The 23,624-nt window shown below is 43.2% G+C and overlaps 1 protein-coding gene across 1 annotated transcript in view; it reads left to right on the top strand.

Annotated features, from left to right (window-relative positions):
* Positions 1-23,142, top strand: part of MAP7D2 (MAP7 domain containing 2) — a 57,776-nt gene extending 34,634 nt beyond the window's left edge. The window contains exons 8-16 of the mRNA XM_064573860.1: positions 5,830-6,098; positions 6,702-6,834; positions 11,524-11,764; positions 12,786-12,890; positions 13,900-13,956; positions 14,614-14,692; positions 15,428-15,614; positions 17,593-17,865; positions 21,611-23,142. Coding sequence (XP_064429930.1) covers positions 5,830-6,098; positions 6,702-6,834; positions 11,524-11,764; positions 12,786-12,890; positions 13,900-13,956; positions 14,614-14,692; positions 15,428-15,614; positions 17,593-17,842 — 1,321 coding nt within the window. The 3' untranslated portion in view covers positions 17,843-17,865; positions 21,611-23,142. The remainder of the gene's footprint in view (positions 1-5,829; positions 6,099-6,701; positions 6,835-11,523; positions 11,765-12,785; positions 12,891-13,899; positions 13,957-14,613; positions 14,693-15,427; positions 15,615-17,592; positions 17,866-21,610) is intronic.
* The last annotated feature ends 482 nt before the right edge of the window (positions 23,143-23,624 follow it).

Below are 23,624 nucleotides of genomic sequence, written 5' to 3'. Positions count from 1 at the left end.
TGTTCTGGGTAGCATAGACATTTTAACAATGTTTATTCTTCCAATCCATGAGCATGGAATATTTTTCCATCTTTTTGTGTCTTCTTCAATTTCTTTCATGAGTGTTTTGTAGTTCCTAGAGTATAGATCCTTTACCTCTTTGGTTAGGTTTATTCCGAGGTATCTTATGGTTTTTGGTGCTATTGTAAATGGAATCGTTTCTTTAATTTCTCTTTCTACAGTTGCGTTGTTAGTGTGTAAGAAAGCAACTGATTTCTGTGCATTGATTTTGTATCCTGCCACATTTCTGAATTGCTGGATGAGTTCTAGTAATTTGGGGGTGGAGTCTTTCAGGTTTTCCACATAAAGTATCATGTCATCTGCAAAGAGAGAGTTTGACTTCTTCTTTGCCAATTTGAATGCCTTTTATTTCTTTTTGTTGTCTGATTGCTGTTCCTAGGACTTCTAGTACTATGTTGAACAATAGTGGTGAGAGTGGGCATCCTTGTCATGTTCCTGATCTTAAGGGAAAGGCTCTCAGCTTTTCCCCATTGAGGATGATATTTGCTGTGGGTTTTTCATAGATGGATTTTATGAACTTGAGGAATGTTCCCTCTGTCCCCATACTCTGGAGAGTTTTAATCAGGAAAGGATGTTGTATTTTGTCAAATGCTTTTTCTGCATCAATTGAGAGGACCATATGGTTCTTCTCCCTCCTCTTATTAATGTGTTCTATCACATTGATTGATTTGCGAATGTTGAACCACCCTTGCATCCCGGGGATAAATCCCACTTGGTCGTGGTGGATGATCCTTTTAATGTATTGTTGGATCCTATTAGCTAGGATTTTGTTGAGGATTTTGGAATCCATATTCCTCAGGGATATCGGTCTGAAATTCTCCTTTTTGATGGGGTCTTTGCCTGGTTTAGGGATTAAGGTAATGCCGGCCTCATAGAATGAGTTTGGAGGTTTTCCTTCTGTTTCTATTTTTTGAAACAGCTTCCGCAGAATAGGTATTATTTCTTCTTTGAATGTTTGGTAGAATTCCCCAGGGAATCCATCAGGCCCTGGACTCTTGGGAGGTTTTTGATCACTGCTTCAATCTCGTTACTGGTTATTGGCCTATTCAGGTTGTCAATTTCTTCCTGTTTCAGTCTTGGCAGCTTATAGGTTTCCAGGAAGGCCTCCATTTCATCCAGATTGCTCAGTTTATTGGCATATAGTGGTTGATAATAATTTCTAATAATTGTTTCTATTTCCTTGGTGTTAGTTGTGATCTCTCCCCTTTCATTCGTAATTTTATTAATTTGGGTCCTTTCTCTTTTCTTTTGGATAAGTCTGGCCAGTGGTTTATCGATCTTATTAATTCTTTCAAAGAACCAACTTCTAGTTTCGTTGATCTGATCTACTGTGTTTCTGGTTTCTAATTCATTGATTTCTGCTCTAATTTTAATTATTTCTCTTCTAGTGCATGGCTTAGGCATCGTTTGTTGCTTTTTCTCTAGTTCTTTAAGGTGTAGAGTTAGTTGGTGAATTCGGGATTTTTCTATTTTTTTGAGTGAGGCTTGGATGGCTATGTATTTCCTCCTTAGGACCGCCTTTGCAGTATCCCATAGGTTTTGGACCGATGTGTTTTCATTCTCATTGATTTCCATGAATTGTTTAAGTTCTTCTTTGATTTCCTGGTTGACCCAAACATTCTTGAGCAGAGTGGTCTTTAGCTTCCAAGTGTTTGAATTTCTGCCAGATTTTTTCTTGTGATTGAGTTCCAGTTTTAGAGCATTGTGGTCTGAGAATATGCAGGGAATAATCTCAGTCTTTTGGTATCAGTTGAGACCTGACTTGTGACCCAGTATATGGTCTATTCTGGAGAAAGTTCCATGAGCGCTCGAGAAGAATGAGTATTCTGTTGTTTTAGGGTGGAATGTTCTGTAAATATCTATGAGGTCCATCTGGTCCAATGTATCATTCAAAGCTCTTGTTTCCTTGTTGATTTTCTGCTTAGATGATCTGTCCATTGCTGAGGGTGGATTATTGAGGTCTCCTACAATTAACGTATTGTTATCAATATGACTCTATTTTGGTTAACAGTTGGCTTATGTAGATGGCTGCTCCCATGTTGGGGGCATAGATATTTACAATTGTTAGATCTTCTTGTTGGATAGACCCTTCAAGAATGATATAGTGTCCTTCTGTGTCTCTTATTACAGACTTTAGTTTAAAATCTAATTTGTCTGACATAAGAATTGCTACCCCAGCTTTCTTTTGAGGTCCGCTGGCATGGAAGACGGATCTCCATCCCTTCACTTTCAGTCTGGATGTATCCTTAGGTTCAAAATGAGTCTCTTGTAGACAGCATATGGATGGGTCCTGTCTTTTTATCCAATCTGCAACCCTGTGCCGTTTTATGGGAGCGTTTAGGCCATTCACGTTGAGAGTGATTATTGAAAGATATGAATTAATTGTCATCATGTTGCCTGTGAAGACGTTGTTTTTATAGATTGTCCCTGTAAATTTCTGTTGTATATCACTCTTGGGGTCTTTCTCCTTTTATAGAACCCCCCCTTAATATTTCTTGCAGGGCTGGCTTAGTGGTTACATATTCTTTCAGCTTCTGCCAGTCGTGGAAGCTCTGCATCTCTCCATCCATTCTAAATGAAAGCCTTGCCAGATAAAGTATTCTTGGCTGCATGTTATTCTCATTTAGTACCCTGAATATGTCTTGCCAGGCCCTTCTGGCTTGCCGGGTCTCTGTGGATAGGTCTGATGTTATTCTGATGTTCCTCCCTCTGTACGTAAAGAATCTCTTCCCCCTAACTGCCCTTAAGATGGTTTCCTTGGTTCTAAGATTTGCAAGTTTTACTACTATATGCCGGGGTGTTGGCCTGTTTTCCTTGATCTTGGGAGGGGTCCTCTCTGCCTCTAGGACTCGAATGTTTGTTTCATTCCCCAGATTAGGGAAATTCTTAGCTACAATTTGCTCAAATACATCTTCTAGTCCTCTCTCTCTCTCCACTCCCTCCGGGATTCCAATTATTCTGACATTGGAACACTTCATGGTGTCACTTATTTCTCTGATTCTATTTTCATGGATTCTGAGTTGTTTTTCCCTGGCCTCCTCTTTTCCCTTTTTATCTATTATATTGTCTTCCAGGTCGCTTATTCTCTCTTCTGCCTCAGTTACCCTAGCTGTTAGATTATCTAGATTGGATTGGATCTCATTGATAGCATTTTTAAGTTCTGCCAATTCACCTTTTATTTCTGCCCTTAGAGACTCTATGTTTCCATTAATTGATTTCTCCATTCTAGCCATTGTCTTCACAATTGCTAGCCTGAATTCCATCTCCAACATCTTGGTTATATCTGCATCCATTTGTAAATCTGCAGCATAAGTCATAATCTCTGAGTCTTTTCTATTTTAGGGGCTCCTCCTCCTAGTCATTCTGTTGATGGGTGTTTGAGGGAATGTATAGAGTCCGAATTATTGACCAGAACCCAAGCAAGATGCACCTGTTTTCTTGGGACCCTAGGGTTGCTGGCCTCTTGTTTTCCCAGCCTGTCTTCTGCGGGAGGGGCCTGCCTTGCTGTTACTCAGGCAACCCTGTTGGGGCAGAGTTGCCCTGCGCCCCTGTGGCGGGGGATGGGCTCAGCAGGAATCAGTTTTTGGGGCTTTTGTTCTCTGGTGGCTTTCCCTGGTGGCTTTCCGCGTCTCTTCCGCGAGTCAGAGCCGAAGAGACTGTTTCAAACCCTCTGCCTCAGAGCAGAGAGACCTTAGTCTGTTCTTCAGTGAGCTCTCCAGGCCACACTGTCTCCGTTTCTGTCCGTGCTGCTATAAACTGCAGCAGCCTGGGTTGTGTGCCCCTTCGCAGCGCTCCCCGTCCTGCCTCCAGGTTGGGGCACGTCTCTGCCCTTTGTGCTTCTAAGACCACCAGCCGCTCCCAGTTCGCGCGCGCAACCCCGCCGCTGAGCGGCCGCTCTGGGTTTCCGTCCGGGGGCTGCAGTTCGCAGGCGCAACCCCGCCACTCCGGGTTTCCGCCCGGGGGTGGGGGGGCTGCCCTAGAGTCCTTTCCCTGCCACTACCGGTCTGTGAGTCTGTGCCTGTCCAGAGCGCATGAGGCTGTCGCTCACCGGCGGTGTAGGATCCCCACGGCCAGGCTTCCTCCCGCTGTCGTTTATCCTCTGATATCTGCCCTCGGAATCACGGTTCCCCGCTTCGTACCTCAAAACCAACCGCCTACAACATTCTGTTTGTAGAGATCCAGATCTTCTTACATCTCAGGCTGGTTTTGTGGGTGCTCAGAGTGGTCTGGTGGATATCCAGCTCAATTCCGGGACCAGTTGAAATAGGGTCCCCTACTCCTCTGCCATCTTTCCCCCCTCCTCTGATTAGGTAACTCTTAAGCCTATGGTGATAAATTAGCCTTTAATATTATGTTGAGTTGCTATTTTTTTTTCTCGCTGTTTTCATAGATCAAAAACAGTTCAACATTGGCAGTTCCATATGGTTCAATCTGCTACAGGATCGAGAGTGACGATTTGCAATTTATGTACAGATTACTTCTTCCTAAAGGAACTCTGCAAATGTTTCCTCCCTGTGCAACCTTCTGGGTAAAATCAGCTTCTGAAGCTAGGTTGTTACCTGTATCCTCAACACCTAGCATGCACCAGGAGCCAAGCCTAGACCAGTGTACTTATAATGGACCTTTTTTCAACATAAGACAGGCTCCTGCATTTTAACAAAGCAGTATTTCCCTGAGTGACAGTAGGCTTGTTCTCAGCTTTCACATCTTTCCAGTAGCAGGAGAGATTCTTTTAAACCTTAAGAACCTCAAAAAAAGGGCACCTCTTCTCCCCACCTCTTGGATGAATTTGCTCCTTGGCATATAAAAAGGAACTGGATATCAATCATACTTCAGTAAAGGTGAATTAAAAAAAAAGGAACCAAGGACCTTGAAGGCATTATGTTGGGTGAAATAAGCCAGAAACAAAAGGACATATACTGTATGATTTCACTTCTGTGAGGTACCTGGAGTAGTCAGATTCCTACAGAGAGAAAACAGAAGGGTGGTTGCCAAGGGCTGAGGGAGGCAGGAATAGGGAGTTAGTGTTTAATAGGTACAGAGCTGTGGAGATGGATGGTGGTAATAGTTGCACCACATTGTGAATGTACTTAATGCCACTGAACTGTACACTTAATGGCTAAAGGGCACCTGGGTGACTCAGTCATTTAATGGCCCAACTCGTGGTTTCGGCTCAGGTCATGATCTCAGGGTCATGGGAACAAGCCCCATGTCAGTCTCCATGCTCAGAACAGAGTCTGCTTGAGATTCTCTCCCTCTCCCGCTGCCCCTCCCCCCCCACGCCCCTTGCCCTTTCTGTGTCTGTCTCTGTCTTTCTAAAATAAGTAAAATCTTAAGAAAGAGAATGGCTAAGATGGTAAGTCTTATGTGTATTTTGCCACAATAAAAAAAAAAAAAAAGAGCTAGCTCATCCATTGCCATATGCTGAAGCCAGATCCAACCCTGGTATTCATTTGAAAAGAGGTAGGACAGTGCCTAACACTTTATCCTTACGTTGTCAGTCAAACTTCAGTGAAGTTGGGACATGGCTGGGCTTCCTAAAATCTTGTCCCTTCCACCAGGGATATCTTATAGATGCCTATATTGCTATTAGGGTGATAGTACTTCAAGGACTTTTGAGTGTGTGCTAAGCGTTCCACTTATTCCTCTTGAAGGATGAAATTGTTCATCCTTTTGGATGGATTTTTGGAACCAAGCCTGTTAGGAACCCAGAGAAGGTTCTGTGGTCAGGCTCAGTAATCATCTTCTGGCACGTTTTTGGCTTTCCAGAGCAACTTCAAAAGCGTATCCACAGTCTCCAAAGAATACGAAGCCGCCATACCCAGGGTCTCCTGTGAAGTACCGCTTTCCCATCTTTCCCAGCCAGGAAACGCCCAAGAGGAAAGCAGAGAAAGAGAAGAGCAATAAGGAAAGGGAAGGTGCCCTGGCTCAGCAGGCAGCTGGCCTGTGTGGAGAGGAAGCCCCAGAGAAACATGTGGTGGACAAGCATGTCACTGAGAAGCATGTGGCCACAGGAGGGAAGGCCGAGAGCAGTGGAGGTAAGCCCTTCTTGTCGATGCTGCCCCAGGGCTTGGATTTATAAGCTGGTTCTCTCTCTGCCCGGATCCATGTTGGAGTCTCATGTGTGGGGGTGGGAGGGAGAGAGGGAAGGAGATTTTTCCCTGGGACAACTTTATGCCCTTACGCTGTTTTCTCAGGCTTGCGCGTTGCCCCTGAATCCTTCTCCTTGGTCTCCTATGTCTCCTGGAGGAGGGACTGACACTGGTCATGGTAGCTTATGGGGGTGTTGAGCTGCTTCCAGCCAGCATCAGCACTTCCCACAGAGAAGGTCTTCCTTTAGTCCTTCAAGCTTTTCCACTAGATGCAGTGAGTTCACCCAGATGGGCACTGCGGTGGTGGCTCCTGTGGATCATGCTATCCACCCTGTCTCTCCTCCCCACCTTTCCACTACCCTCCACTGGGAAATATGGTCACAGGGTCACAGCTGTCCCATTGCAACTTCTCTGCTCAGTGGCTAATTGTGCTCATCCCAGTAGCATTTCCCATCACCCACTGAGTTGGACTTTTTTGTTTCCAAGTGGCAGCTACCCTTGTGATTGCAATCAGTATTTCATTTCCCATGATCTTTTCCTCTGATGCAGCCTCAGGGAAGCCTACAGCAGGCACCACTGATGCAGGAGAGGCTGCGAAGATCCTGGCTGAAAAGAGACGACAGGCCCGGCTACAGAAGGAGCAGGAGGAGCAGGAACGGCTGGAGAAGGAAGAACAGGACAGGTATGGGGCTGCTCAGCATTTCAGTGCCATCTCGTGTAAAAGGCTGTGATAGAAAGAGCAACTCACCTTTCTTTCTAGGGTTTGACTATTGATAAAAACTGGGCAGAAGTACAGGTCTGCATGGCAGGTGTTCAGGAGACTGCGTCTTCTACTAGATATAATTAATAGCAATGGAACATTGCCCTTTTAAGACTACCTGGAAACTCATAGCTCCTGGATCTAAATGTTACCAATGGCTTCCCATTCTCCCCTTAGACTCTAGGACCAGCGAGGCCTCATAGAGCTATCAAGGGAGTTTTTTTTAGCTTTGTTCATGGAATGAGATTCTCCCTGAAGATAGGAGGTTCCAGAGGTAGAGATCTTGATTCTGCTTCCCAAATCATGTTTTTTCCTTAAATTATCCTAACTTGCACCCCCAGGTGAGAGGGAGGAAGGTTGCCCAAAGGCCCCTAAGTGGGGTGGAAGCTGATGTCATTGTCCACAAGCAACAAGGTAGAGGGACTCCATTCCTGGAGCACAACAGAGGACATCATAGTAGTGGTCCTTAAATATGGGAGGGAGGTGTTGGAACCATCCGGGGAGTGCAGTGAAAATACACAGTCCTAGGCCTTACCCTGTTTCAATAGCTCACCAAAGTGTGAGAATCATTGTGTTGTTAGTACCAGGGCACTTTGGTCAAAGTACAGACAGTTCTGCCTTTTCTGATCTTTGTATTCAGAACACGTTGAAGGAGAAGGTAGATTTTATCATTAAATTGATAAGGAAACTTTCAGGGTAATCACACGGTGCAGCCCAATATGTTGAGAGAATTAACTTGACAGAAAGCAAGCCATGCTGCAGCACTTCAAGACTGGTACTGAATTTCGAGTGATAAATAATAGAATAGCCTTGATCCTTAAGTGACCTTGGCAAGTCCTTTGTGGTCTCTAATTACAGGTTTGCTGATTTATTTATTTATTTATTTTTTAAGGCTGGGCAGTAGGTCTTAATTATCACTTCTTCAAATTCTGTACTTTTCTGATGATTTTCCCACCTCCAGCCTTCTGGTCAACAGTGACACATCTTTTTGTTGAGTGGTGTGTTTGGGCTGGTTTGAGGGGGCCATAGGATGTGTGAAGAGAGGTCACAGGAGGTAAAGATGAATCACAGGACCTCAGATGACAGGCCTTGGTGATTACAGGTTCTAAGCAGGTAGGTAACATGATTGTGGCTATATGCTTAGGAAGGTGAAGTTCTTTACCTTCTAACAATCACCCTCTCTCTTACACTTCCCACACAGCCCAGCCCCTAAAAGGATTGATTGTACTTGCTGTCTTTATTTCTTCAGCTCATATTCATACTTCACACTCACATTCCTCCTAATTGCCAGACTCCTAATCCATTTCTTTGTTGACTTTGACCTTGTCAGGCTTGCCCTTGCTTCTTTGGCCTCTCCTTCTCGGTCTCTTCTGTCCACCCAGTATCCCCTCACATGTTGCCTGGACTCAACCCTCAGTCCTTGGCCAGCTTCACCTGACAAGCCCTCCGTGAGCAGTGGTGCTCCCTCCTGTTCGGCAATTTTCCTCTGGCTTCAAAAGATTTGGGGCCCACATTTCACACAACGGTTTCATGTTGAGCATTTGATGTGCTAAAGCAACTCTGCTCCCATCTCCCCTTCTATCCTCATTTTCCCTTTGCCTCATTTACCATCTGTTTCTGAAGCTAATTTCTTGTTTTGAAAACCTTCAGTACTTCCTGGTACAAGGGAGGCAGTAAATAACACATGCACACTGGTGACCTCTGACTCTGTGCCTGTGGCCCAGTCTCTTGCTAGGGCTGTGCTGTCCACTACCATAGCCTCTATTCCCATGCAGCTACCAAAATGCAAATGCACTAAAATTAAGTAAAATTCAGTTCCTGCATTTCTAGTGGTCAATAGCTACATGGCTAGCAGCTACCATATTGGATAGCACAAATCTCTAGAACATTTCCCTCATCACAGAAAGTTCTCTTGGATAGCACTGGTCTAGAACCTAGAGGCCATATCCCAGCTGCCTTATGCTTTCATCTGAGTGTGTCCCATATGCATCTCAAATTCACCATGTCCAGAGCAGGTTAGGAGAGAAGGTGCTGAAGGATGGGGTGAGAACAGATCAAAGAAGTGCAAGTTCAGGATGTTGAAGATTAAGCTTTTTTTTTTTTTTTTTTTTTAATGAAAACTTTTAAACACACAAGGGAGAGAGAATCGTGAAACCCACACCTTGTTCACAGATTTAGTAGTTCAAGGCTAAGCATGTGTCAGGGATGTGATGCAAGTTCAAGAGGGGCCATGAGCTGGAGGATGAGAGATGGGGGTCATTACACAAAGACCCTCACCTGTGGCTATTGACAGGGATAAGGGATGCATATGCTAAATCCTGAATGATGACCATGGTGCATAGTTTTTTGGTACTTTCTACCTGGTAAGGAAGAGGGATAGGTTTGGAGTAGATGACAGGAATTAAGACAGAGGAGTGATAGAACTGCACATGTCTTGTGAACTCCAGAGGGAACTTGGTGAAGATGGCAAGGGCAAGGGGGTGGGGCAGCCTGCAGCAGCAGGACATTGGAGAAATGACGAAATCCATGTTCTCTGGTTTCTTAAGCAGGTAGAGAAAGAATGTTTGTCCTTGCAGAGGATACTGAGGGACTCAGCTTCACATAAGAACCTAGTTTTCACCTACTTTGGGAGAAGCACACTATGGTTAATGGAGGGTATTTTGTCTGTAACAGGAGGGACAAGCAAGGGCTAATGCGCCTGTGGGGAGGAATGTGTGTTATACATGATGGTGAGGATTAGGGAGACTTAGGGGCCAAGAGGATGTGTCACTTACTCTGTGTGTGTGTGTGTGTGTGTGCGCGCGCACACGTGCGTGTGCATGCATGCATTGGGCACCTCTGAAGTCCTCATGGTAAAACAGAAGAAACAGAATGGCTTTTCAGATCCTGAAGATTAAGATAAAGATGAAGTAGCTTGTGCATTAATTCATATACAGTGTACTGTTTGTGTATTAACTTCTTGGGGACAGTCAAACCGTCTCATCAAATGAGGGATAAGAACTAAAACAGTGCTCTGAATTAATCTTTGGATAAGTTTTGTTGTTGACACACCCATTTTGATACTCTTGTGTTAGACATACTTGGTCTTTCATTGAGGAATCTAAGAACTGGAGTTTCTTTCTGATTAGGCCCTGTAATGCTCTTCTCCAGAGTTGTCCAGAATGTTTGTTAATAATTTTAGTTGTTCCAGCACTGCTTTTAGGCACTACAACTTTTGCTAATGTAGAATATATTGTGCACTATTAGTATTGGGCTAATGTCTTTCAGTATTTCTTTATCTTTTAAAATATTTCTTTGGTGATACATAGGCTAATCGCCTCCACAGTTCCTGCAAGATAGGAGGATATTCTTTTTAAGTCCTGATCTGGGGCAGAGGGGGAGGGAGAGAGAGAATCTTTTTTTTTTTTTTTTAACAATTTATTTATTTATTTGAGAGAGAGAGACCACGAGCCTGGGGAGGGGCAGAGGGAGAAGCAGATTTTCCGCAGAGCAGGGAGGGAGCCTGACGCAGGGCTCGATCCCAGGACCCTGGGATCATGAACTGAGCCACCCAGGTGCCTCAGGTGCAGTCTTGCCCGTATGTCACGTTGCCGTTCAGTAACGTACTGTAAGATGAGTACGATTACTTACATTTTTTTATGGATTAGGAAAGTGACACACTTGTGAACGGGAAGAATGTTAGAAATGTAAAAACAAGCAGTTAGACTTTATAGGGTTTTCCCTCACTGCTTAGAGCTCTTTATCATTCTATTATCAACCATTCATCTGTGGGTGAAAATTTTCTAAATGTCATTTAATTTTCATATAGCAAAGAATAAAAGATAAAAGAGATTTTTTAACGCTTCATTTTTTTTTTAAAGATTTATTTACTTATTTTAGAGAGCATGAATGGGGAGAGGGGCGGAGGGAGAGGGTGAGAGAGAATTGTGAGCAGACTCCCCGCTTAGTGTGGGGCTCAATCTCACAATCCTGAGATCATGACCTGGGCTGAAATCACGAGTCGGATGCTTAACTGACTGAGCCACCCAGGCACCCAAAGCTAAAAGAGATTTTTAAAGATTGGTAAAACAAATGAGAAATAGATGTTTTAATTTCTATATTAAATATAAGGGTTCTGTTGAGCATTTTCTTCCACTTGCTGCTTCAGAAGTCACGTAGCAATTGGAACCCAAAGTGAACTTTTTGAGCTCATAGTCTCTGCTCTTAAATTGCTGACTGGCACTGTTGTAGCCATCGAGACACTTGGGGGGGGGGGTTTCAGCTCCAATTAGTTTTAAATATTTATTTCACTTAGTTTTTAAAAGAATTGTCATTAAGTAAGAATGATGGGGCTGTGGTCATTTGTAGGTTGACTAGGGAACATTTGTGTCTTCATTACGGTATGTTCACAAGTCAGTACATCATTACTCTTTGTCTTAACAGAATCTTGGTAAATGTATAGACTGAAGTGGCTTTCTGGGAAGGATGAGTCATTTTCTTGAGTGGATACTAATTCAAGTGCACATATCTGTGACTGTGTTGTACCTTACGCTCCCTGTCAACACACAGTTCTTTGGCACTTTGCCTTTTGAGAATGTCATCATCTCCTAATAACAGTTATGTTCTCAAAAGGCTGGAGAGAGAGGAATTGAAAAGAAAGGCAGAGGAGGAAAGACTTCGCCTAGAAGAGGAAGCCCGTAAGCAGGAAGAGAAAAAGAAGCGGCAGGAAGAGGAAGAAAAAAGAAAGGCAGAAGAGGAAGCTAAGAGAAAGGCCAAGGAGGAGCTGTTATTAAAAGAAGAGCAAGAAAAGGAAAAACAAGAAAAAGAAAAGCAAGAAAAAGAAAAGCAAGAAAAAGTCATGATTGAAAAGCAGGTACTGTATGAGTCTTCATATGGACTCTCTTTATGGGCTTTAGTTAATATTAGGTAAAATGAATTAAATTTGAATGACTCATAATATTTACTTGAAGCTTTTTCTTTAACTGGGCTGGTTATTAAGTATGAGTTACTTTGGGCAATAAAAGTGAAGTTTATAGTGTTTGCAGTATGTCAGTTCACATTCCCCAACATGTAGACCCTAGGATGAGAATTTGGGTGCCGATAGTTTATTTGGGATAAGATCCCAGGAAGCTGGTAGGGAAGTGAGAGGAAATCCCATATAAGTGAACTGATTATGATTAGTAGCTTATTGTGGACCACTGGGAGTTAGTCCCTTTGGATTCTCTAAGAGACTGTGCAGTATGCCTTAGAATTGTCCCTCTGAGGGGTGAGGAAACTGGATTATTTATCTGTGAACTCCTGCCTATCATGGTTGTAGGTCATTACTTGGGGAATTAAGTTTCTGAAACTCCTGGGGTGCCTGGGTGGCTCATTTGTTTGGGCATCCAACTCTTGATTCCGGCTCCAGTTGTGGTCTTGTGCTCATGGGATCGAGCCCCACATCAGTCTCCATGCTCAGTGTGGAGTCTGCTTGGGATTCTTTACCTTTTTGTCTCCCTCCCCCTTTGCCCCCCCCACCCCGCCACTTGCATTTGTGCATGCATGCTCTCTCTAATAAATACATAAAATCTTGAAAAGAAAAAAACAAAAGTTTCTGAAACTCTTGGCCAGATGCACATGGCTAGAAACTGCCCTCAGGCACAGAAAGATTTTGGCAGGCAGTATGGGAACGATCTGCAGGTAATTTGCATGGTGGACTGAGGGTATATGGGTGAGGCCTGGCCATGTCTGCTGTGTCATAGAGCAGGCTGTGTAAATCCACACTGAATATTGAAACAAAATCCACTTTGAGGTAGATGATAAAGTGGAAGGACATGTGCATATCCCAAGGAATCCCACTACACTGTTTTCTCAGCTTAGTAAAGTCTGTGCCTTGGTTTTCCTGTCTCTGTCAGAAGGAAGCCGCAGAAGCAAAGGCCCAGGAGGCAGCTAAACAGATGCGTCTAGAAAGAGAACAGATTATGCTGCAGATTGAGCAGGAGCGACTGGAGAGGAAGAAGGTAAGAGCTAAGGATCAGGAGGAGTTAAGGTGAGGCAAGAACAGGAAATGAATCTAGTTCTGTTCTGTAGTTTTTGGGTAGAGTGATCTTAAAATTATCTAATTAGGTCAAGTTTGTTGGTAGTGCTGTTCAAATCTTCTGTATCTCCATTGGTTTTCTGTCATCTTGTTCTATTAGTAACTGAGAGAAGAGTGTTAAAAGCTCTATTTGTGATTATGGATTTATCCATTTCTTTTGTTTTATGTTTTTGAAGCTCTGCTGTTAGGTGAATACATATTTCAGATTATTAAATTTTCATGTTGAATTGACCCCTTTATCACTAATATATGTTTATCTCCAGTAATAATTGTCTTAAAGTCCACTTTGTCAGACTTTTTATGGTTAGTGTCTACATGGTAAATATTTTTCCATCCTTTTAGTTTGAACCTATGTGTGTCCATATAAGTATGTCTCTTGTAAACAGCATATAGTTAGGGCTTGTTATTTTAATCCAATTTCACAGTCTTTGTCTTTTCATTGGAGTGTTTCGTCCATTTACATTTAACGTGATTAGGGATAAAGTTGGGTTTAAGGAGGCTGATGATAAAGTTCCATTCCCGAGGTGTCCTAGATCCAGCCCAGGCTTTGTACTACTTTAGGCCTGAGAGCTAGGAGACCAATCTCTGGCCTCCCCTCCTGACCTGCACCTCAGCTTCACTTCCTCTAGGGTGGTCCTCTAGAATGGCAAGTGGTGATTTGTTGATTTTTAGGTAACCTACAGAGAGGAAGGAAAAAGATGGGATCTAAACTGTTGATTCTAGATACTAGTTCACTTCTCAAGCATTTGACCTTGTTCATAGGGCAGAGGTGTATATCTGCAAAACCAATGGAAAACCTTTCTGTACTCATTATCCTCTGCTAATGCTTCTCTTTTATAAGTTTTCTGACATATGAATTTGCATATAGACCCAGCTGCTTTTATATGTATTTGGTATTATAGTCCTCTTACCTGATTCTTTTTGGTTTCCAGAGAATTGATGAAATCATGAAGAGAACAAGGAAGAGTGATGTGTCTCTAGAAGTGAAGGTAGGTGTTCAGAGTGTCATTTTAGCAGTTTATGGACTGAGGAGAAAAGAATGGCACAGTATATTCAATGGAATTGTAGGTCTTGGAGAGGAACAGCCAGAAAAACTGAATTCTTCCTACTTTGTTCCTGACTAGATTAAGGAGGCTGTACGTACCTGGAAGGGAAGAGAAGTCTAAGAGGAGTTTCAGAGACAGGGTGATAATGAAAAATTTCCTCCGAGAAGTAGGGGTAGGGATGCAGAGAGAGGCACAGTAGTCCCTGAATAAAACAGAAAATGGTGGGGCGCCTGGGTGGCTCAGTCATTAAGCGTCTGCCTTCGGCTCGGGTCATGGTCCCAGGGTCCTGGTATCAAGCCCCGCATCGGGCTCCCTGCTCCAGGGAAGTCTGCTTCTCCCTCTCCCACTCCCCCTGCTTGTGTTCCCTCTCTCTCCGTGTCTCTCTCTGTCAAATAAATAAATAAAATCTTTAAAAAAAAAAAACAGAAAATGGTGACATATTAATAAGGGAAACACAGCTGATTTGTAATAAACTCAAAAGATTCCAAGAATTACCATGGAACAGGCAGATGGCTCAGCACAGTTCCAAATATCCTTTGATGCTTTTCAGAAGCACTTGTCTTTCTGTGTAAAGTCATCTTTCCCTGTATTTGTTTTCAGAAAGAAGACCCAAAGGTGGAGCTTCAGTCTGCTGTGTGTGTAGAAAAAGAGACAAAACCAGCTGTCCTGAACAAAATAGGTGAGTGTGAGAACTGGTTCTCGGGTTCTTCCTTTCAGCAGGTACAGGCTCATAACACTTCCTGCAGGGGACAAACACCCGTGGGTCTTAAGAGCATTACTGCTGGAAGGGGACTGTGTGTTTTCCCTTCTGGTGGAGTCTCCCATCTCTACCACATGTCTGTCAGCTCCATTCAGAAAGTGGTACTCTAAGAGTCCCAGCACAGAAAGCTGGCCACCTCCTGGCCCATGCTACTTTCTAGGGAGACAGCTGGTCAGGTTCAATTCAGAACTGACTCTGCTATTCTACAGTGGTTTCTCCTATCTTCCAGACTTCCAGGCAGTCCAGCTCTTCTCTCTCGAGTATATTTAAAACTCCTTAGATGTGAATATATCATGGCAACCAAAGTCAGAAGGGCGTGTCCATCTCAGAGGCACTCTACATCTCTCCTTTGCCTTGGGGCTCAAGAAAACGCTATACAGAGCCTGGGGACCTGCACAGTATAAGACCCCAAGCCTCCTGGGTGGGTCAGGAGCCCTGCACAGACACTGATGATGTCATTAGTCTTCTTTTCCCTGTGTGAAGGTGATGACATGGGTTTTGTGGGGGTTTTTTTGTTTTTTTGTTTTTTGCAAAAGATGTTGCACTGTTGGTAAAGCAGAGGATTAAATTAATTGCCTCAATATATATTTCCTCTGTTATTTCATTGTTCTGGATATTTTATGGTTAACAGAATGATTTTGTCTTCTCAATCAGAAATAAATGGATTAAACACTTGCCAGGAAGTTAATGGTATGGGGCGTACTGCCCCAGAAACTTTTCCTCGAGACATTTTCTCTAATGGGCTTAAACCAGTTGGGGGACTTGTTCATCTGGACACCCTTGATGGGAAATCAAACAGTCTGGATGATTCAACTGAAGAGGTTCAGTCTATGGATGTGAGGTAAGTTGATTTATTTTGCATATGAGCCTCATCTCTTCTTCAGACACCTCCACTGCCTCTTCATTGATTTTTTTCATCTTTTATACACCTGAATCAACTAAAGTAGGTTCCATTGGCATTGGAAAGCTATCAGTGGTTTATTAGTGTCTTAGGTCGGTTCCTTAGAAGTAGAGCCTGGGAGGGGTGCCTGGGTGGCTCAGTGGGTTGAGCGTCCAACTCTTGGTTTCGGCTCAGTTCATGATCTCATGGGTCATGGAATTGAGCCCCATGTCCGGCTCTGTGCTCAGCAGGGAGTCTGCTTGAAGATTCTCGCCCTCTGCCTCTCCACGACTTGTGCATGCATACGTGCGTGTGTGTGTATGTGCGTGTGCCATGTGCACGTGCTCTCTCTCTCTCAAATAAATAAATATTAAAAAAAGAAGTAGAACCTGGGATAGGTATTCTAAGGCATGGGATTTATAGGGAAAGAGTTCTCTGGAGCAAGTGGAGGATGGGAAGCAGGATGGGGCAGGGGAAGTCACTAAGCAAGGATTATTTCAGCTGATCCTATGGGAGCTCTGGAGGATGAATTTCTACCAGAGAGTGGTCAGATTAAGGGAGGCAGCCTTTGTGCCACTGTATCCATCAGTCATTGAGGGTGGTCACCCAAGGTGGGGGATGCAGGTTTAACTACTGTGGGCATAGGGCTCCTGTCAGCCAAAGGCAGTTGTTCAGAGAAAGGGTGGCAGCTATGAGCTATTAGCAGCCTGCTCTCTCTGCAGCTGGAAGATGGCTGCACCTATAGCCAAAGGGGATCTGAGTGGAACACCAACAGGACTCACTGTATCCAGTGTCTTATGTTAAATAAACTTGTCATTGGGGACTTGATAAGGAATCTAATTTGCTCTCAGGTGCTAAAATCTTAAGGAATTCTTAAACTAGTGTGTTTGTAGATGATATCACCTGGCAAATTAATCCCAATCAAAAGGAGAACTCAGCATGTGGTTGGGGCAGAAACACTGGAAAGAGAGAGCCTTGGGCAGGGCAGTTGAGTGGGGGCAGCAGTCTGAGTCTGGAGGCAGTGACAGTGTTTTGCAAAAGTTCTGTCAGAGCTCCAGCTGGCCAGAGCTTACCCTTCTCTCCTTGGCTGTGAATTCTCAGCTTCGTCTGGGGAGGAGGGTATTTCCTAGGGCACAGTGATTGTAAATATCCCAGCTTGTGCATCCTGGCCTTGAGCCAGATATGTAAAAACCCAGGGTTCAGCACCCCGTCACCAGTAGAGCAAATTCTACGGACAGCCACGGGAAGCCTGCTTCTCCCTCTCCCACTCCCCCTGCTTGTGTTCCCTCTCTCGCTGTGTCTCTCTCTGTCAAATAAATAAGTAAAATCTTTAAAAAAAAAAAAAAATGGCTCCCATCTAAACTGAACACTTACTGCAGGTGGCTCTACACAGACTTCCTAGGTATGATCACATCACGCTCAGAGGAGCCCTGGTAGGGAGAAATGATTATTCACCCCATTGTACAGCAGAAGAAACTGAAGCCAGGGGAGAAAAAGCAGCTCGTCCAAAGTGGCACTGCAAAAGAAAAGTGGCACCAGGAGCCCCAGTGCTGACTAGGGCCCTTCCTCAGCTCAGTTTTAACTTCTAGCATTTGCTTTCTATTTGGTTTTCCCATTTTGAAGGTTTTGGAAGTGGTTGGCTTCTCTGCACTGCTGGTGCCTTTGGTTTTTATTTTCTTTCTTCCTGTGGACAGTGTGAACTTGGCCTTCACAGCCCTGCTCAGTCCACTTCCCTTGTTCTCCTCCATGGGGGCCTTGTGTCTATCAGTGTCTCAGAGTTGAACTAACTTGTATTTTGTGTAGTATGTTTCACACCAGCTCTGGCTTTAAATGCATCTTCTCTAGAAGAGTAATATAACCAAATATTGCAAATAGAATTAATTTTTGCCTCTTTCTCTCTCTCTACCTCTCTCCTTCCCTTCCCCTCCCCACATTCCAGTCCTGTTTCAAAGGAAGAGCTTATCTCCATCCCAGAATTTTCACCAGTAAGTGAAATGATTCCTGGGGTGTCTCTGGACCAAAATGGAACTGGTAATGCCCGAGCACTTCAAGATCTCTTAGATTTCACCGGCCCCCCCATGTACCCTAAGCGATCCAGTGAAAATCTCAGCCTGGATGATTGTAACAAAAACCTGATTGAAGGATTTAACAGTCCTGGCCAAGAAAATACTCTGAACACCTTCTGTTGACAAATACATCTCTTTAATGAAAGGTATAGTACAGTCTTTTGATTATAGTCTAAATTTATACCTCTCCAACTGGGGTTTGTGAAGGTGGGATAAACATCACTCAGTCTCTTGGATGGTCAGTTTTATTTGAAAAGTACAAACGTGAACATGAATACGGGTGTCACACGTTTTTCAAAAGTTCTGCACTAGGCCAAATGTAGTTTACAAAAGACCTACATTAGTATCTGTTTATATTAACTGAAAGTAATCCAAAGAGGGTTTCACTCTTACAAAAAAAAAAAGACTAAATGTGAAAATAGTATTCAGTGTTCATCTTGGAGCCAGCTGTTACAGAAGCTTGAGAGTAGTGAGAGTAGCTCTGCCAAGCTCCTTCCTGAGAACTGCACTCAATTCAGCTGCCATAGCTTTGCACTGTCTGTGAGCATCTGTGCTTTATCTCCATTTATTTGGCACATCCATTGGCAAGATGTGTCCTAAAGTGTCAGAAAAGCCTAAGAGGTTATTTTTGAGCCTGGAAATGCTCAAAAATTTTTTCATGTAAGTTAGTGGTAATTGCTTCTTCACCTTATGCCATTACAGAAGGTTTCATAGGAAGGTTCTTTCAGATGGGGGGAAAACCTGCAACACATACACAGTAATCGAGATGGATTTCAAGTAAATCCTTTGTATGAGAGCCTTCACTGCCACACTCCACCGTGCCCGCCCCCTGCTGTTTGGGGTTTGTGGATGGGTGTGTGTGTTGAGAAGCACTGCTTAAAGTTTGACCAGCCATCTGTCTGCAGTAGCACCATTTTTAGAGGCAAAGAGAGAATGCTGTAATAGTGGTGCAAGGTGGGTTTTGTTTTGTTTTGTTTTAGATTTTTTATTTATTTGACAGAGAGAAGGGGAGAGAGGGAGAGAGCAAGCACAAGCAGGGGAAGCAGCAGGCAGGAAAGAAGCAGGCTCCCTGCTGAGCAAGGAGCCTGATGTGGGGCTCGATCCCAGGACCCTGGGATCATGACCTGAGCCGAAGACAGATGCTTAACCGACTGAGCCACCCAGGCGCCCCACAGGGTGGTATTAATAAAATGAATGTCTCCCCTAGTTTTACTCAGTGACATTCCACGTTCTATCTACAGTCATTTATATATAGTGATGAGCATTGGGCCAAATGATTTGCTGTTCTATTGACCCATCTTTTAAAGCAAACATTTATTCTTGGATCACACCTGAGGGAGTGGAGGAATGGAGAACTGAAGTTTGTGTCCCAAAGCTTTTGTTCCCCGCCTTTGGCCTTTTTTATCGCCAAAATGGGTTATAAACACTCTGCATTTGTGTGACTTAGTTATACATACCTCACATTGGATTTACTTCAGTTTGGGCCTTATTTGTTTTTGATGATGAAAACATAATTAGAATCTATCATCAAATCCTTTCATAACTTAATTCCAATTGTCCTCCCACTTTAGACCCTTCAAAACATTTTTTTAAAAGATTTTATTGGGGCGCCTGGGTGGCTCAGTCGTTAAGCGTCTGCCTTCGGCTCAGGTCATGATCCCAGGGTCCTGGGATCGAGCCCCACATCAGGCTCCCTGCTCCACGGGAAGCCTGTTTCTCCCTCTCCCACTCCCCCTGCTTGTGGTCCTGCTCTCTGTGTCTCTCTCTGTCAAATAAATAAATAAAATCTTTAAAAAAAAAAAAGATTTTATTTATTTATTTGACATAGAGAGAGAGCGACAGCAGGAACACAAGCAGGGGGAGTGGGAGAGGGAGAAGCAGGCTTCCCGTTGAGCAGGGAGGCAGACGCTTAATGACTGAGCCACCCAGGCGCCCCTCTTCAAAACATTTTTATATTCTCAGCACACTCTCACTTTCTTTTTTAAAATTTTTATTTTATTTAAATTCAACTAATTAACATATATATCATTAGTTTCAGAGGTGGAGTTCAGTAATTCATCATTTGCATATAACACCCAGTGCTCATTACATCACGTGCCCTCCTTAATGCCCATCCCCCAGTTACCCCAGTCCCCCACCCACCTCCCTTCCAGCAACCCTCAGTTTGTTTCCTAGAGTTAAATGTCTCTTATGCTCCACTCCTATAACACAACTTCAATGCCTGATATGATATAGTCCAACCTTTCTGTTTCTCAAATGAGGAAACATGGGGTTCCTGGCTGGCACAGTGAGTAGAGCATGCAGCTCTTGATCATGGGGTTGTGAGTTCAAGCCCCATGTTGGGCATAGAGCCTACTAAAAAGAATATTAAAGTCTATTTTGGGGCACCTGCCTGGGTCAGTCGGAGGAGCATGAGACTCTTTTTTTATTTTTTTAAAGATTTATTTATTTGAGAGAGCGAGAATGAGAGAGAGAGCACATGAGAGGGGGGAGGGTCAGAGGGAGAAGCAGACTCCCTGCCGAGCAGGGAGCCCGATGCGGGACTCGATCCTGGGACTCCAGGATCATGACCTGAGCCGAAGGCAGTCGCTTAACCAACTGAGCCACCCAGGCGCCCGGAGCATAAGACTCTTGATCTCAGGGAGTTTGAGCCCCATGTTGGGTGCAGAAATTACTTAAGTAAAATCAAATGAGGAAACAGGTTGGGGAGGCCACACGACCAAGGTCACTGTATTTTGTGTACATCTTCCTGTGCTCAGCTTTCGGCTGTAGATAGTGCATCTCTTCTCTTGACTCTTGGGAAAGAAGTTGTGGCCCTTTCACACATGAAAGGGAATGCATGGCAGGTAATTTTTGGAATAAACCATGTCCCTAGAGAGTATTATGCTAAGTGAAATAAGCCAGCAAGAGAAAGACAAATACCATATGATTTCATTCATATGTGGAATTTGAGAAACATGACAAATGAGCAAAAGGGGGAAAAAAAAGAGGCAAACCAAGAAACAGACTCTATTTTTTATTATGTTATGTTAATCCCCATACATTACATCATTAGTTTTTGATGCAGTGTTCTATGATTCATTGTTTGTGTATAACACCCAGTGCTCCCTTCAGTACGTGCCTTCAATACCCATCACCAGGCTAACCCATCCCCCCACCCCCCTCCCCTCTAGAACCCTCAGTTTGTTTCTCAGAGTCCATAGTCTCTCATGGTTCGTCTCCCCCTCCGATTCCCCCCTCCTTCATTTTTCCCTTCCTTCTCCTAATGTCCTTCATGCTATCGAAACAGACTCTGAACTCTAGAGAACAAACTGATGGTTACCAGAAGGGAGGTGGGTGGGGGGGATGGGTGAGACAGATGATGGGGATGAAAGAGGGCCCTCGTGCTGATGAGCACAGGGTGATATAAGGAAGTGTTGAATCACTATATTGTACACCTGAAACTAACAGTACACTGTATGTTAACTGAAAAACTTTAAAAAGAATGGGATAGAAATAAACATATATAAGCATGTGTTTTGTTAGTTGTTTGTTTTGACTGCATTTGGCTTCTTAAATAAGTTGTCTTCTGAAATCTTAAAATGTGTTGGGGGGTTTTTGTTGTCCTAATGGCTGGGGGGCAGCACTGCCATTTAGAAAGCAGAGTTCGGGACATTAAGCATCCTGCAGGTTTTAGGACAGTCCCACCCAAAGAGAATTTGGCCACTTAATGGAATAGTCCTACCCAAAATGCTGTAGCACCTCAGTTGAAACATACTTTATGAGCCAAGGAAAATATAATTACCAAGAAGGTAGAAAGTCCCAGAGAGTGTGATCATTTTAGTGAGAGAGAATAGGTACAATGTGGTCTCTTCATTGATTTCACGTGGTTTTGTTTTTGAATTGACACAGGTGGTGTTTGGAGAACCCATGAAGCTGCTGGTAGTCAAATCCAAGCTGCTGGTCCTCTGAAGAAGCTTCTGTTGTCCTAAATCCCTGGATTCCAAATTACTAGATCAAAATGTAACTGTATATTCCTAGTTAGTATGTCAAACACTGGCCACTCTTGATAGAAACCTTGAAACATTGGCCTTGTTGGGCTTTAGCAAAGTTTCATGTTACAGTTCTATTCATGAGCTTCAGCTGCTGATAAAGCACTTCCTGTACTACTTTATTATCATAGTGATCCCCTGAATAGCCCAGGTGATTCTGTGTTGGAAATTCACCTTATAACTGTTCTTATTCCCAAAGTTGGAGTACATAAACATGTAGATGTCTTTTCCTATAAATATTCTAGACATTAACCCAGACTCTACTTAAACATATATACTGAACTTGAGCTGCTTATCTCCTTGTCTGTGTTTAGAAGAAATTCCAGAGGGTTTTCCCCCTTCTCTGGGGTTTCTTTGTTGGAAGTTACTATCAAGAAGCTTTTTTTAAATATATTAAGCTTAGCCACCTGTAAAATGTGTTGCCCCACATTACTCCTTGGGGACCTAACAGAATAAGTCTGGTTGATTATGGAAACAAGCACTGCGGAATGATTTCTGTTCACTTATGCATTTTCTTATAGACGTGGGCACCTCAGTCTAGCAAGGATCTTGTCATTGTTGCACCTTAAAAAATCTCCAAGCCATTGAGTGGCTTTTGGACCGAAGGAAGTTTGAATGAATTGTGTGTCTCATGCACAGGTGGTTGGTTTTCATGTTGTTGCTATTGCTTTTCTCTTGGATCTTGGGGCCCTTGTTTGTTTGCTCCTGTGTTTGCTCAACTCTGATGAAGCAGGCACAAGTGAAAATGATAGTGCTCTGGAACAAGGGGGCCCTGAACTGGACCCAGTATATCACTTTGACTTCAACATAAAAACATCTGAGCGGGGGACAAATGACACTAGAATGTATACTCCACGTGTTTCATGCACATTTTCAAGACACATAATAATGTGTTTTCTTAATTTTATTTCTTGTGGTGAAATGTGACTTTCAAATTAAAATGACCTTCTTTGAAACTTTTTTTTGACTTGTACGATAAAGCGTTTGGAAAGATCCATAATTTTGACTGAGGTTTGCAACCAGGAGATAAAAAGAAGTCTCAATAGTAATCTTGTTCATGTGCTTTTAAAACCAGCTACAGTTTAAGACTTTATTAGTTATGGAAACTGTGTATGTTTGTGTATGTGTATATATTAAATAAAATACATGCCTCCAGTAATGCAGTGCCATTGATCTTGATGCATATCAGGGGAAAATCCCTTTTATGACAAGCACACAGAAAATGATAGCATGGTCTGACTTTCAAAAAATGCCTCACCATCTTTCTTACAGCTTTATTTTGCTAAATGTCTGTTTTGTTGTGATCTGTTGTACCTCACAGCACCATTGTGACCATGGTGATGCCTCATTTGCATGATGTGTATGTTGTGTTTAACGTGAAATACATTTTCATTGAAGAGTCTGATGGCTTGCTAGTGTTTTGTTTGTTTCTGTAGGCTCAGTGAAGAAATGTTCTGAAACCAAATCACATTTTTAAAAACCTATGTGGGGAAAAACCAAAAATCCTGTGTTGGTGTCCTTTCCTTGTCAAACTCATTAAAATTTCTCTGTTGTCAGTTCCAAGTGCAGCCAACTGTGGAAATAAGCTTAAGTGATGAGCTGTCCCCAGGACATGATGAACTTCTAGGTACAATAAAGTTGCTGTACTTGCATACCACTGATGTAGGCAATTCTAGCTAGCTAAGATGCGGTTAACCTTAGTGTAATCCACAAAAACATTCCACATAGCAATCTGGCATTTAAACAGAATTATAATGGGTATGGTGACCCTTATTTTCCAGTAAGCTAAAACCCAGACCAGCTTTTTTTTTTTTTTTTTTTGTATCTGATTCACGGCTTGTCTATATAGCCTGGGAGACAGTACCAGCCAAGAC

The sequence above is a fragment of the Mirounga angustirostris genome, unplaced genomic scaffold, assembly GCF_029215605.1.
Source record: "Mirounga angustirostris isolate CCGP_5_RB_7025 unplaced genomic scaffold, mMirAng1.0.hap1 SCAF_11, whole genome shotgun sequence".
In the NCBI taxonomy this organism is placed as follows: Eukaryota; Metazoa; Chordata; class Mammalia; order Carnivora; family Phocidae; genus Mirounga; species Mirounga angustirostris.
This window is presented reverse-complemented; position numbering and strand designations above follow the sequence as displayed.